This window comes from Chrysemys picta, chromosome 18, assembly GCF_011386835.1.
Source record: "Chrysemys picta bellii isolate R12L10 chromosome 18, ASM1138683v2, whole genome shotgun sequence".
NCBI classification, from domain to species: domain Eukaryota; kingdom Metazoa; phylum Chordata; order Testudines; family Emydidae; genus Chrysemys; species Chrysemys picta.
The window spans coordinates 20,730,045-20,744,719 of NC_088808.1; the positions used below are offsets into that span (position 1 = coordinate 20,730,045).

Sequence of the window (14,675 nt, forward strand, 5' to 3'; positions counted from 1 at the left end):
CAGTATTCAAAACAGCACTTAAATTCTTTTGAAATATTGTCGAGCCGTACTGTAGTAGTTAAGAAGTTTGGCACACAAGGATTTGGCCCAGAGGCAATTTACATTTTAAAAAAATCAATTCATCTGTATTTGAATAATCGCACATGTTTTTTTGGGGGGAAAAAACCCACTAGGATTATACTGTTTTAAGATACTTTTATGTTTAGGTAAAATTGGACCATAACATTTTTTTGGGTTGTTGACATTCAATTAATAGCTATTTGGCTTTTCCTACAAAAGTGTAATAGGAATCTATAGTGCTTTAACTTGCACCTGCTCTTAAAACAATAAAAACCTGATTTAGAACCTTATGATTATTAATCCATGTTCAATCATCTATAAACCAAACATTTTTTTAATAGGAGGTCAAATTAGTGCGTGATGGTAATCTACTTACAACATGAAATTGAAAGCCCAGAGATTTCCTTACCATTCTCCCTCCAATCTCCAGGCTTTTCTCTGCTATTTAGGGATAAAAAATAAAAAGTGTACGAATCTGATTTCAAAAAAATTAGGAAAATGTATCTCGTGCTTTAAGTAAATCTGGGTGGTTGTAGGGATTGCTGTGTCATTGTGTAGATTTTCTCCTTCCCCCTTTATAATATTCACTGGCACTTTTCATGGTGACAGGGCTTGTGATCTTGGCATCTGTGGCACACCACGAAAAGTTCTCAGACTCTAGGATTACCTCCGAAATCCTGTAATTTCCCTGTGCCTCTTGGTAGTTACCCTGTGGACTGTAATGGTTGTTTCAAGGTTGCCTATGGGGTGCATTGCAGGAATGCGTCTTGAAACTTAGTGCACTGAAATTCTGAAGGAGCCATTATGTTCTGTTGGGTCAGTAGAATGTAGATAACAAAGGCCAATGCATATCTAAAACCTGTAATTACTCAAATACTCAAAACACAGAGGGTTCTAACATGAACAGAAAAGTCAGAAATTGAAAGTTAAAGGTGACTCTCCCACCCTAGTCCTTGCCACTTTTACCTTGAGCTTGCAGCTCATGTGATTCAAAACCACACTGTGGTGATCCTTACAGTAACTAGACACAGTAAATGGGAATATTAATCTTACTTCTCCTAGCTTTTGTTGTGGCATATATACATATGTACCTCTCGACCCGTCTTTAACAGAGGCAATGTTTGTTTGTTACCAGAGTATCAGGGCTCTGGGGTTCTGTTACTCATGTAACTGGCAAATGACCTAACTTCTCTTCACCTGTTTTGCCATCTAGTGGATGTAGATCATGTGAATGGCGCAATAATGTACAAAGGCTTTTTAAAACTCTTTGAGATCATCTGGCTAAATGCAGTACATGATGTGTGAGGTTTTTGGTTGGATCTCCGCTCCCAAAAATCAGTACATAGAGATTCAGGAGAGCTGAACTTCTGTACTGTAGCACCAATATTTCATCCCACATTCAGTTAAAAATACAATCCTTGGAGGCAAACATTTGGATGTGTATAAAAAAGGTGTTGTAATTAACACTGTTCTAATAAGCTTTTCATGTGGTGGTTTGCCAACTTTGCTGTAATTTTGTACACAAGGTGTGTCCTAAAAAAGTTTTCATAACGTGGGTGGAAAGCACTGTATGTTGATCAGGTGCTTAGTACCTCACCTAAAATCTGGCACAGGTTTCACCATGTTTGCTATCAATTTAAATGCCTTTGATCAACAACCAGATGCACAAACAGTCTTTGAAATAAGAACAGGAGTACTTGTGGCACCTTAGAGACTAACAGATTTATTAGAGCATAAGCTTTCGTGGACTACAGCCCACTTCCGAAGAAAGTGGGCTGTAGTCCACGAAAGCTTATGCTCTAATAAATCTGTTAGTCTCTAAGGTGCCACAAGTACTCCTGTTCTTTTTGCGGATACAGACTAACACGGCTGCTACTCTGATCTGGAAGAGTAGAATGTAACTTCCCTTATGTGAACCTTTAAAGGCAAGCTTATATTTCCATTAATGATCAAGCTCATATGCAGTTGTAGCTTCACTTTATAGAGCATATTAAAAGTTTAATGTATAAATGCCTTCATTGGCCAAAACTTTTTGGCAGTGTTGTCTGCTTACACTGGAAATGTTACAAAAAGAGACAGTCTTAATAGCTTCAAAGAGATTTCTGCCCTTGAAGGGTTAATTATATTATGCATGTTGTTGTTGTTTTTTAGCACAAGAAAATAAACTGTAGCCAGAAGTAAGACGTGATTAATTTCAGACACATATGTAAGCAAAGTTCCCTTCTTTTATGTAGTTTGGTAACAGTAGACTATGCAGTAATTGAAAAGTAAAGGCAATTGAATTACAGGCTCCTGTCCAAACGGAGTGCGCCTTTTTTTTTTTATACAACCTCCATTGCATCAGAACTAGGCAGTATTCCTGATGTTCTCATGTGTGTTAATGCTGACTCACAGACTAACTTGCACAAGAAAAAAAAACACACAGGCAGCTCCACCATACTAGGTAATGAGCTCAAGCAAGAAGCAGCGTCTGATGTTTTGTAAGCTCTCTTAATTGACCTTTTAAGACATGTACTTATTTTAAGGTTTTTTGTTCCGTATTGCCATGATGGTAGAACTGAGTCATGCAAGATATATACTGCTAGCAAATGCTGTTGTGTAGAAGGAGTGAGGGTAATAAAATTCAGCATGACACTTGTCTTTGATGTGTTATGGATATGAATTAATGTCTGTAATGGAATGCAGGAAAGGCACACTTTTGCAGAAAGCATGATAATAGTAGACCGTGTTCTCTCTGGAGATGCTTATGTTTGTGAGTTAGCCTGGGACTTCAGAAGCTTTTATTAGATTGTTAAAATTAAATTTTGCAAAATAATTTTATTTATTTTATATCTATGCCTCACCCTCTCCCTTGTAGCAACCTGCAAAAATTAAATGTTTTGTTCTCCAGATTTGCTTGTCCTTGATTTGATAAGGTCTTAAAATCTGCGATGAATAAGAAAAAAAATAATTACAAAATAATTGAAATAGCATGCTTTGCCTTGATGAAATTACTGTACTTTTTGAGACAGAATCCAGTGTGACTGTATGACCTCAAGCGCTAGTGTTTCATTGAGGCTGTGTAAGTGACTCACCTTGCAGTATGACAGATCTCTTCGTAAATCTAATGCATGGGTGTCAGAGGCTGCTGCTGGAGTGCTTTGTAATTTCAGGAGGAAAGCTCCAAGTAACTCTTATGTTGGGCTTCTTTAAGAAAGGATTTGTGCCCACTTTGTTAGGCTAGATTACCAGCATTAATTTAATTAACTTCATCTTTTCCCCTCTTCCCTTGAGGTATGTGAACATCTAATGTATTCCTTTCTGTGCTCATTTTTTAAAATCATAAACCAAGTATATCTGTCCTGTGTGTTGCATATCTATTCTGCATGCGCTGTTTGTATGCTACTTATTAATATTTGCAAAATTAGTTTCCACTATCTTAATAAACCAGAATTAATCCTATTCACCAATTGTCACTTGCTGCTACACTAAAAATAGGGTGGATTAGCACTGGTTACTGCTTCCAACTCAGCATTTTAAAATAAATCATTACTCCTTTTTAATGCTTTGAAGCTACAGAAACAAATGCAGCCAAAAAAATAAAAAGATTCTCAATATGACTGTCAGTTGATTACTGAAGATAACCTTGTTTTCCTTCTCCTGACAGGGACTGGCATTAAATTATACTGGCATTTGCACAATTTCATGTTTGTGATTGAGTTCCTCGCACCCTCTTCGCTGAAAAGACAGTGACTTGTAATTCATGTGCTTTGGGGGAGACAAACAAAAACATGCAATGCTGTTTTATTTCCTTATTGTGGAGAATGGTATCCTTGACCCTCTTTTGTATCCCTACTGCCCCCGCCTACACGATACTTTTGATATTGGTATTCCCTTTTTGGTGGAGTTACAATGATTAGGCACTTAGAGACTATAATTCAGCCACCAAGTGTTGAAGTGAACTGTTGCATATTTTTCCTTAGTCTTGTATGGAAAGTGTATTTCCTCAGAAACGGTGGGGAGAAGGGTCCATGCTTCTGTTAACCATAAGTACCTCTCCAATTCCCTTGTGGATTTCCTAAGGAATTTAGGAGTAAGGGAACCTTACACAGTTAATTGGTTGAGGATGAGCCAAAGGAGAAGCATTTATTTTGGTGACCAAGTTTTAAAAGGGAATTAGGCATCCTGCTCCTCTCCTGCACCATTATGTTCTCAGCAGAGAAAATTCTGTTCATTTTTTCCTTCTGAAGCTGGTTCTATTGTTCCTTTCAAATGTGCCTCTTCCATGCTAGAAATCCCCTAGCAGCCTTAAATTGAAGGGTGTGATTTTCTTTCTCTCTCCTCATTTACAGAAGAAAGGGAAGTTTCTTTTGACCCATTGGGGCCTTCAAGGGCAGGACTTTTCAGCTATTTTCTTTTGATGAGAGTTTTGGCTGGGGATAGCTGTGAAAGCTTTTCTGTAGAGTTTTGTTTACAGCCCTCTGAGGGTCACTGAATCTTTTATTTTTCTGACGTCCAGCTGCTTTTCAGTACACCTTACTTTTAAGAAAGCAATTATGACAAGGACCTTTCTTTTAAAATAAATAAGTTGTGCTTTGGTTGTCTCTGAGCTTTATATGTTGTCTAAGGAAAAGACCATTTAATTACATTATTTCATTACTTCTGCTTCCTAAAGGAGCTGTGATGGTAGCATCTTGTTCTAGGTAGATAACTTTTTTTCCCTCAGGGAAAGTTAGTGTGGTCCAGACCACTTGGGCATTTAAACAAACAAGTCATTTAGAAGAAGCAAACCTTCAGCATCCAAAGTGCGTGTGTAGCTGCAACAGAGCAGTAGTGGGATATTCACAAAACTGTAACATGCCTTATGGCAAATAATGCCTAAACTTTTTAGGAATGTGTTAAGACTAGGGCTATGGCTTTCCTAAAAATATGTTTTAATGTAAACTTGTTTTGATAGATGCCTAAAAGTTCCCAACAAGGGGTTTTCAGCAAGAAAAGAAAATTACCCTTTTTTCAGTTGACTTTCAATCCATCTTAATTCTTTATTTTTTAAAAAACTTCAAATTTAGTTAAAATTTTCCCCATTTGAGCTAAAGTGTTGTGCAGAGGAGGTGGGGAAACTTTCTTGGTCTGATTGTCTTTTATTTAAAAAAAAGTTGAATCTAAAAGAGATCAAACTGACCACGTGAAGAAGAAACTGTATTGCCCTATAGAGTGACTAGGACTTGGTTACACAGAAGTAGCTCCATTTGGTGCAGTATTGTGAACCAGTAATTTACACCTTTCACTTCTAAGGGCATTTTCCTTCTATTTCAGCACAGGGAACTCACAAGGTTAATATAGTAAAAAACAAATTTTAAACAGTTCAAAGGACTTATTGGTCCTCTCTTTCTGAACAAAGAGTTTGGAGAAAGACCAGCATTACTTTGGAAACATTAGGTCAAGACCTGTCAGGTATAAGACAATGTTACCATTATCAGAAACTCTCAGCAATTTCTTCAGGCGTGTACAGTGACAAATAGCATTTGTGGTTTTTATTCAGTCTTCCAAGATTACTTTATGTTAGCTCTCTGTCCACCAGTTGGATTCACCATGGTAGAACATGGGTCATAAAAGGGTGGAAGAAAGATAGCCAAGGACCAGAAAACATTTTTCTGAACACTGGGCCAGGACTATTGCTTTGAAAAGCTTACTGGTCCTAGGGTGACCAGATAACAAGGGTGAAAAATCGGGACGGGAGTCCGGGGTAACTGGCACCTATATAAGACAAAGCCCCAAATATCGGGACTGTCCCTATAAAATCGGGACATCTGGCCACCCTAACTGGTCCTGACAGCGTTTGCTTTAGTTTTCTCATAGTGTTTCTAGACCTGGCAGGTCATGAAATATCAGAAATTAAAATTGTCATTTTAATTTGATTACTATCTTGCCTTTTTTCCACTTCAGTTTGAATTTGATTTCAGAAGCTTTTATCTCCTGAAAATCTAGAAGTAGAAACTATTATTTTATACTATATGAAAGACTGAGTCCTAACTCTAGTGGTTTGTGAGAGTCGTAGCTGCTACAAGAGGTAGACGTGGAGAAAAGGCAAGATGGTAATCGGAATGGTGCGATTTTAAAATTTGAATCCTTCATGAAACATCATAGCAACAAATGAATACTGTATATGGAATGCCACTGGAAGTCCAGGTTCTTGTCTATATTGCCCGACAGTTTGGACAATGGAGGTGTGAATGTCCGTGCTCATCAAAGTGCTGCGCTGCAGTTCCCTCTCGTGAACACTGCAGGTGCAAACAAAAACCGCCCACAGCATGTACACAAGAAAATTACAGCACAGCACTTTGGTGTGTACTGATTTCACAACCCCATAGTCTGAACTGCTGGGCAGTGTAGACATGCCTTAAAAACCGTTTCAAGCTCTGGCGATTCATGGTGGTTTAAGGTGAAGTCTTTTGTCTAGTTGTGTTCTTTTGGTACTTATTAAGGAGTGTATCCTGGACCATGGTGACCCTAATTTCCGGGGGTAACAATGTGGTGGTATCTTCTTGGCACGACTTCTTTCTTTTAAGAGAAAATACAAACAAAATCCTACTCCATCATAGCTAAATCCACCCAGCATTTCTAAGAGGTAACAAATATATTTTGAATTAAAATGGGGAGCAGACAGTAGGTTGAAGACTTTAACAGGCTTGTCATAGAAGATGATATTCTAGAATTTCATTGGAAGAGTGCCAATTTTAACTTCTTTTATTTTGCACCGCTAAAAGAAGTTACTTCTACTGATGTTATGGTAGATACAAAAGGTGGGTAGGCAACTGGGTGAGGTGGCAGATGAGGAAAGTTGCATGTAAATGTGAAGCTTTCAATGCTATACTCCAAATCTGACTTGATGTTGTTGTTTTTTATTTTAAGGAAACTCTGCTGTACGTTTCCCCCATAAGATGTTTCTGTGTGTTCATTCCATTTTCCATGCAAAATAATCTGTTTGTCTGATTTCCCCATTGACTCCATTAATTGATTAATCTGTAGGGTTAAAGGAAAACAATGCTTATCTACTCTAGAGTACCTTTTGTTGGCTACTTCTGTTTGTGAAGATCAGCCATCTTTAGCTCTTTCCATTCATGTGACATTGTCTAATTTTCAGAAGCAGGGGGATTGTGATTGAGTACAAAAAATAAAATAAAAAAGATACCATCTGATACTTCCCTAATCTCTCCTATATCTCTAAGGGAGCTCTTACTATAAGAAAAGAGAGCTCATTCTTGACCCAGGATTGGCTTTCCATATAGCCGTGGCTTCCTTCGTAGAAGGTTGAGTGGTAAACTTTTTTGCTTTTCGTTTTCCATTGCATGAGGACCCTTCCATTGCATGAGGACCCTGGGTTTGATACCATCCACTGAGATGCAGTTCTGCTGAGGTTTCTTCTAGCAAGTGGGCAACAACATCAAGAGCAGCTGTGTTGCTTCCCTGGGTTAAGGTTGCTGTATAGTAATGAAATCTCGTATGAGACCATGATCCCAAACGTTTCCTTTTCTCCTTTAGTCCAAGTAGAAGTGATGACAAGTGAGAACCTGAAATACAATCAGAAATTTAGAGGGAATAACTGGTGTGGGGACAATCTCAGTTTTTTCAGATAGGATTGTTTTACTTTTAAAGCGATGGGCAATTCTTGGAAGGGAAGATGGGGACAGTGTGGTTAGCGCATGAGACTAGGAGCCAGGAGATGTGGTGTCTGCTCCCAGCTGTGCACAGAATTGTTGTGTGACCTTGGGCACCACTCTGTGCCTTAGTTTCCTGATCCACAAAATAGGAAAAACTTGGCTCATGGTGTGTTTGGATTAAATTGTTAATGTCTTCTCCATGCGCTCTGAGATCCTTGGTTGGAAGGCTTAGAGGACTGCCAAGTCTTGTTATGAGGCCGCTGGTCCTGTAAATGTGTTAGTGTCTTTTGCTGGAAGGAAAAGAAAAGCCAGGCTTGCTTCCAACCTCTGTAATCTCAAAAGTGGCAGTGTTTTGCTTTGATTCTGCAGAGTCGAATTTAATGCACCAAGTATACATAGGAACGGTAAACACCAGGCATGCACACACTAAATAAGTGACTGTGGAGAGCCCCACATATTTGCATTATCTATAGCTACTTTTGACTAAAGAGGTGGCCTGATTTAATCTTTATTTTTTTTTTTAATTTTGAATTTTATCTGTGGCATCATATGAGCAGAGGAATTGGAACCAACCACAGAGCATTAATTGAAATAAAAAAACGTTCCATGCAGGAAACAAGTAAGAAAAGCAAGACCCCACCCCCTTTCCCAGAAAAAGCACCAGCATGCTCAATAAATGTTAAGGTAATTTAAAATTTGAATCTGGGAGACAATGTGACTAGGATTTCATTACTTAAGCAAATGGATTTGCTTTTAGTGGATGCAGCCACAGACTGAGAAGCTTTCCCAAGGGGTAAACGTTTTCCTGTGTTTGAAAAGCTTTCTTGTGTGTTAAGGAAGGGGGAGGGTGGCCATGAATGTTGCTCCAAATGCACTTAGGACTCTCGAGCATCTTTATTTAGTACTGATTTGGGCACCCCCAATATACATTTTTAGATGCTTGTTGCAGGGAGATTCTTGTCTAGGTTTTAAACCTTTCATCTGTTGTCGTGGGGCAGAGAGATTTGAGCCAGAGTGAAGGACTGAGCAGCCCCCTTAGTGGGATGGGCCGTTTTTTCTGGAGCAGATGTGCTTCCTTTGACTAATTTCTTCCTCAGGCTGGAGGAGTTAAACAGCAGCCGTGCCAGCTCTGCAGACTGTTTGGAATAGTTTAAATGCTTTGACACTCTGGATGTACTAGATGGCAGAGGAGGCAGTTTACAGCGTAATTCATATGCAAAACTGCACTATAAATTTAAAACCTGTCTCAGTTGCCGTGGCACCACTAAGCATTTCATCAGCATACAGTACAGTATTTCTGCCATCTTTGTTTGCATTGCAGTGACTCATCAAAAGTCTGTCTTGTACCAACACTGAGAGCATTCCTCTGGCACTGATATTTCTCTGTTTTTAAAGCTTCGGTTTGAAACTGGCATTTACTTCAGGTCCCTAATCAAAGGGCTCTATTCATTGCAGAGAGCAGCCTGAATGTTAATCTGCATCCGGCCTATTCATTTAGATGCTATGCACTGCCGTCGAGATTTGACTTGGTAAAAGCTTGAGCTACAGCAGATACAAACGGAGGTTTTGATACTATTTTTTTCCCCCCTGAACGATCTTCGTTGCCGCAGTTAGTGTAGCAGACGGAGGCGATAAAAAGGGACTTAAGAGATCCTTCATTGAGCAGCAGTACCTTGGATCATTCGTTGTTTAAGGTATGTTCGCATGGTATCAGATGCAGGGGCACAGAAGTTCCTTGCTTTGAAGAATTCTCTTTTAAACCATGCAGATACAATTAAATTGGCTTTGAGCATGTTCTCTTTTCTTCCTGTTCCTCAGTGGCTTTCCAGATAGCACTTTTTTTTCCAGCAGTGTGAACAGAGAAGTTCTTTGTAGGTTATTTTTCTTTTCAGAGGAGATTTAAAAAAAAAAAATTACCAGGTAAACTTCTTTTTATGCCATTGTCATGAGGATTTGGTGCTAGTTAAACACAGTTTACTCAGTACCATCAAGTGCAAATAATTTGAGATCTTCTGTTCTCTTAAAGGGGGAGGGCTGGGTGATGGTGGGCAGGAGATTCTTGGGGTGTAGCCTTTATTTGGGCTAATAAGCACTGACTGGCTTCTCTGGAATTTTATGCACTAAAATTACCTAATTTAATCTTACTATAGGGCTTGTTTCAGAGCTTGCCTCTTTCTGTACCGAAAAGGAGAAATTATTCTCATCCCCAAAAGGTGCTGATATCCTAAAACAGCACACTCTGTGCTGTTATTTGATGCAAAGTCGGATAGGCTGAAGATGTTTTTTTTTTTTTACTTGAGATTGTTCAGAGGCATTCTTGATAGTACTGTTTCTGATTTCAGAAGATGGGGTTGTTCCTATTACGGGGTGCATGTCTTGCCTTGGATTAGACTTGCATTATGTTACCTACAGAATCCCTTTTTATAATATGACCAGGAAGAGAACATAGGGCACTTGCTGGAGGGGGACGTATGTGGAGACTCTCTTGCCCTAGTCTGTATTTAAAGAAAAAACAAATGACTCGATGTGAAGTTTGCTGCAGTACCTTGGTTTTGTTTGTTTGGGCTCAATTACCCGGCTTCATTTCCATATCCTTTAAATGAAATGGCGCTTATAATTCCACTTAGAAGTAGTTTAACTCTGAATATTTTCTTTTTTAAAACAAGTGTAGGGGAATCATCTAGGATTGTTAAAATATGTTTTCATTACAGTAACTGCTTAGATAGAATGCTATATTTATTTCAGACAAAATGGCACATTGTTTTGTAACTATTTCATCTTGAGTTTCAGCAGGTATTTCTATCCATTTCCAAAGGTCTGTTGAATATTAATAGGGCTACTTTACTATTCATTCTTACTCTGTTACCATCCATATTATCCTGTTTACTTTAAACTCCAGAGGAAAGAACCAATGATAAATTAAAAAAAAAATCTGAGAATATTTGAATATTTAAAAACGTTTTAAAAAGTTTGTTTAAAAACAGCAATAAGTAATTTTATAAACAGTTGGTGTTATACTTCAACCCTTAGGTTTAGTTTTGAGTCTCCGGTTGTGTTAGGTTGTTTGTTTTTGTTTTTATTTGTTTGTTGCAGAGACCTGTCTAAAAATGCTGGGTTTTTTTCTCCCTGCCTTCTTCATTTTTCAGATGTGCCCTACTTTGGATACTTCTGCATTGCATGTCTAAGGAGCTCCAACTAATCCTGAGCCATGTCACAGATGTTGCACATAGAAATTCCCAACTTTGGGAACACCGTCTTGGGCTGCCTGAATGAGCAGAGGCTGCTGGGGCTTTACTGTGATGTCTCCATAGTTGTCAAAGGCCAAGCCTTCAAGGCACATCGTGCGGTGTTAGCAGCCAGCAGCCTGTACTTCAGAGACTTGTTTAGCGGGAACAGCAAAAGTGCATTTGAGCTCCCAGGTACCGTGCCACCAGCCTGCTTCCAGCAAATCCTTTCATTTTGTTACACTGGGAAACTCACAATGGCTGCAAGTGAACAGCTGGTAGTGATGTACACTGCAGGTTTCCTACAGATCCAACATATCGTAGAAAAAGGGACAGACTTGATGTTCAAAGTGAGTTCTCCCCACTGTGACTCTCAAACCACCATGATAGAAGATCCTAGTTCGGAACCTCAGAGCCCTTGTAACCAATTGCAGTCTGCTTCTGTGCCCTACGTCATGTCCCCTTCCATGCCCATCCCGCTCCTCACCCGGGTGAAACACGAAAATCTCGAGCTGCAACCCACAGCTGTGTCAGGCCTTCCTGCCAAGCGACCCTTGGAAGCCAGCACTCGGGATAGTACAGGAGGGAGCGTTTCTAACGCTGCTCCGCTCAAGTTGTCTCGTGTTTCATACTATGGAATGCCCAGTTTAGCTACTCTCATCCCAAACATACAGCAAGTGCAGTACTCCCAAGGGGAGCGGACGAGCCCAGGAGCCAGCAGCCTTCCAACTACTGATAGTCCCACTTCTTACCACAATGAGGAGGATGAAGAAGATGATGAGGCTTATGATACCATGGTCGAAGAACAGTATGGTCAGATGTACATCAAATCCTCAGGAGGATATTCAGGTAATAAACCAAAACATTCCCTTTCCCTAACCCCTTTGTTTTTCTCTTCCTCTTTAAGTTGCCACTTGGTCCTTTTCTCCTTTGTCCAGAATATATTTTTTGGACTGTTCATCAGGGTTTATTTTTTATATCCTGCTTGTTTACACATGAAGATTTGTGTTCGTGAATTTAATGCTGTTGAAAACTGCTGGCCTGACAGTCCAGGAAACTTGAATTCTCTATCCACAGAACAGGTACAACATCGGCAGAGGACAGTACAAACTCCACCACCACCACTCCACTAATGTGCCTCTTCTCGGAAATGGAGAGACCACATGTAGGGGTGAGAGTGTAGTGCAGTGACCATAGTCTATTTAATCCTTAGCCTCCTCCTGTTGGCAGTCTCAGCCAGGGACTCCATTTGTTTTGTGCTTTTGCAACATGGACACCTATCCATTAACTGCGGAACTGAGTGCGCCAACTAATTTCATATACAGTACGTCATCGAAGAGCTACCTCAGCCACTACCCATCTTGGTTTGGATTAGAACCGGCAATCTGAAGGTGAAAGGCTTTGTACCCAATTGCAAATCACCTCATCCATTTATTTCCCCCCTACTCCCTCCCTTTTTTACAAAAATCAATTACAATGTATGTTTACTCTCTCCATCCAAATACCTCAAATAAATCAGATTTCTGGTACATCAGAAAGAATTTAAACAAACCTTTCTCCCCCTATACCTAACACATATATCCTAGCCAAGATTTTTATCTTGTATGTTGTCAGTTAAGTTCCCTTTTTCCCTTCAGAAATAATTGATAGGACTAGTTAAAAGTCTTCATTAACCTAACTCAGGGGTCGGCAACGTTCTGCACGCAGCTCGCCAGGGTAAGCACCCTAGTGGGCTGGGCCAGTTTATTTACCTGCTGACATGGCAGGTTCGGCCGATCGTGGCCCCCACTCGCTGCGGTTGGCCGTCCCAGTCCAATGGGGGCGGCGGGAAGCGGCGCGGGCCGAGGGATGTGCTGGCCGCGGCTTCCCGCTGCCCCCATTGGCCCGGGACGGCAAACCGCGGCCAGTGGGGGCCGCGATCGGCTGAACCGGCTGCATCAGCAGGTAAATAAACTGGCCCAGCCCGCTAGGGTGCTTACCATGGCGAGCCGCGTGCCGAACATTGCCGACCCCTGACCTAACTTATCACCTGGTAGTATTGCACTGTGAAAGCATTAGCTAAAGGAGAACATTGTCTCAGCAATGAATTGCTAGACAAGGAACTACTGGGTTCTGCCACCAAGGACACACAGGTGTTTTGATTTTGCAGTATGAGTATATGAGGGGACATTCTCTTTTCTGCTTCCCTCACAAGCGATCAACTTTTCTGAAAAATAACCGTATTGGCCTTGTTCATCTTCAAGATCTTGAACTGACGTTTAGAAATGTCTCTGGTGCCTGTTTTGTTTTGGCTTTTTTGGAGGGCTAGAGAGGAGGATAGAGGCTATGTGGTAGCAAACACGTGGGGAATCTAATCTCCACAGCTAGCATTTCTCTCTGAGGCATTTCAAAAGAACATATTGGGAGATGTACGTTCTTTCTGCATTCCAAAAAGAGGCTCCTGGATGAACACAGTGGACTCTTAATTGGTGCTGCAGGTGTTTGAGAATGCAGCTTTGATTTGTATTCAGTTCCTGGGTGGAAACATATTTCATGGTTTTCTTGAGATTTGTCAAGCTGGCAACACAGAATTTTCTTTAGTCTGTGCTTAGTTTTCACTGTTACTATTTCCCGTTGTAATTGCTGGATCAAAAATGACTAATTTGAAAATATTAACTCTCTCACATATGCTGAAAAGTTGGCTTCCTTTCCTTGGAACTGTTTTATTTTTAGAGATGGGTAGAAAATGTTGCATTGACAACCTCTGTTTGATCCTGTTATGTCATTCATGGTGGTGGTAATTCTCAGCACCAAGACACTCCGAGGTGTGGCTTTCCAACCCTCTCCATAAAACAGACCCCCCAAAACAGTAATGTCCTTGCTGTACAAGTCTGTAAATGGATAGCTGAGAAGAAATCATTGCCATGTGTTTTACTGGAGGGGTAGGGGAAACTGTATCTTGTTTAAACTAGCCTTTCCACTCTCACAGCAAATACTGCTACTGGCAAATTTTGAGGGGTTTTTTTTTTTTTTTTAAATATTAGAACAGTCTCTAAAAAGCCAGTCTGCTTTTTCAGTTGCCGTTCCTGAGGAAAGAATCCAAATTCCTCGTACTGACAGTAAACTTTCAGACTAATGTATTCTAGGGAATGGTGTGTGCGCTGTATACTTGGTGGGATGGAGTGTGATGCATAGGATGTGTTTTAGAATTTCCATCTAACCGGACAGAGCTGAGGCTGTTTGCATGGATGTTTGTTCCCCCCGCAGAGCATTATGACTGAGTAGTGTTTTGTCTTCACAATGCTGAGCATTTCTAACATTGTTCTTTAGAGAAACAGGATTATACCCTTGTATACAATATTTTGTTTCTCAGTCATGGGGCCTATTTATATAATAGCAGAACAGAACAAATTCAATAGAAACACAGAAGACGATCATAGGAAAAACTACAGGATGGTACAGTACGCGACTACTAAGCCAGCAGGCTATTGCATATAACTCTTATTACTGTGTAACATTAAAACAGAGCTGCTCCACTCAGAAAATAGAAAACTTGAACAGCCGACTTGCTGGCTTTGATCATTTTTCAGTTGTCCAGCCTTTAGGTTGGATCTGATGGTCCAGAAGAGGAGTAATATTTTCTTTCTCCCTATGCAGATTGTGAGTAGGCTTCTGAATTGCTGGGTGAGGCATAGCCATGGGTAGTTTGTCTGGGGAGGTACAGGGGAATGACAGAGGAGCTCACACCAAGTAGGCGCTTGCATTGTCACCA

General features: G+C 40.3%; 1 protein-coding gene across 5 annotated transcripts in view; it reads left to right on the forward strand.

The window, feature by feature from the left end:
- The window catches only part of NACC2 (NACC family member 2), a 126,981-nt gene that overhangs the window by 88,465 nt on the left and 23,841 nt on the right, over positions 1 to 14,675 (forward strand). For 2 of the 5 annotated variants that reach the window (XM_008169469.4, XM_005299477.3), the window contains exon 2: positions 10,847 to 11,773. In XM_008169469.4, the coding sequence (XP_008167691.1) occupies positions 10,909 to 11,773 (865 nt within the window). In that variant the 5' untranslated portion in view covers positions 10,847 to 10,908. Of the gene's footprint in view, positions 1 to 2,445; positions 2,541 to 8,370; positions 9,395 to 9,830; positions 9,914 to 10,846; positions 11,774 to 14,675 lie in introns of those variants that run through there. The other 3 variants (XM_005299481.4, XM_005299478.5, XM_005299479.3) reach the window with 3 other exon arrangements.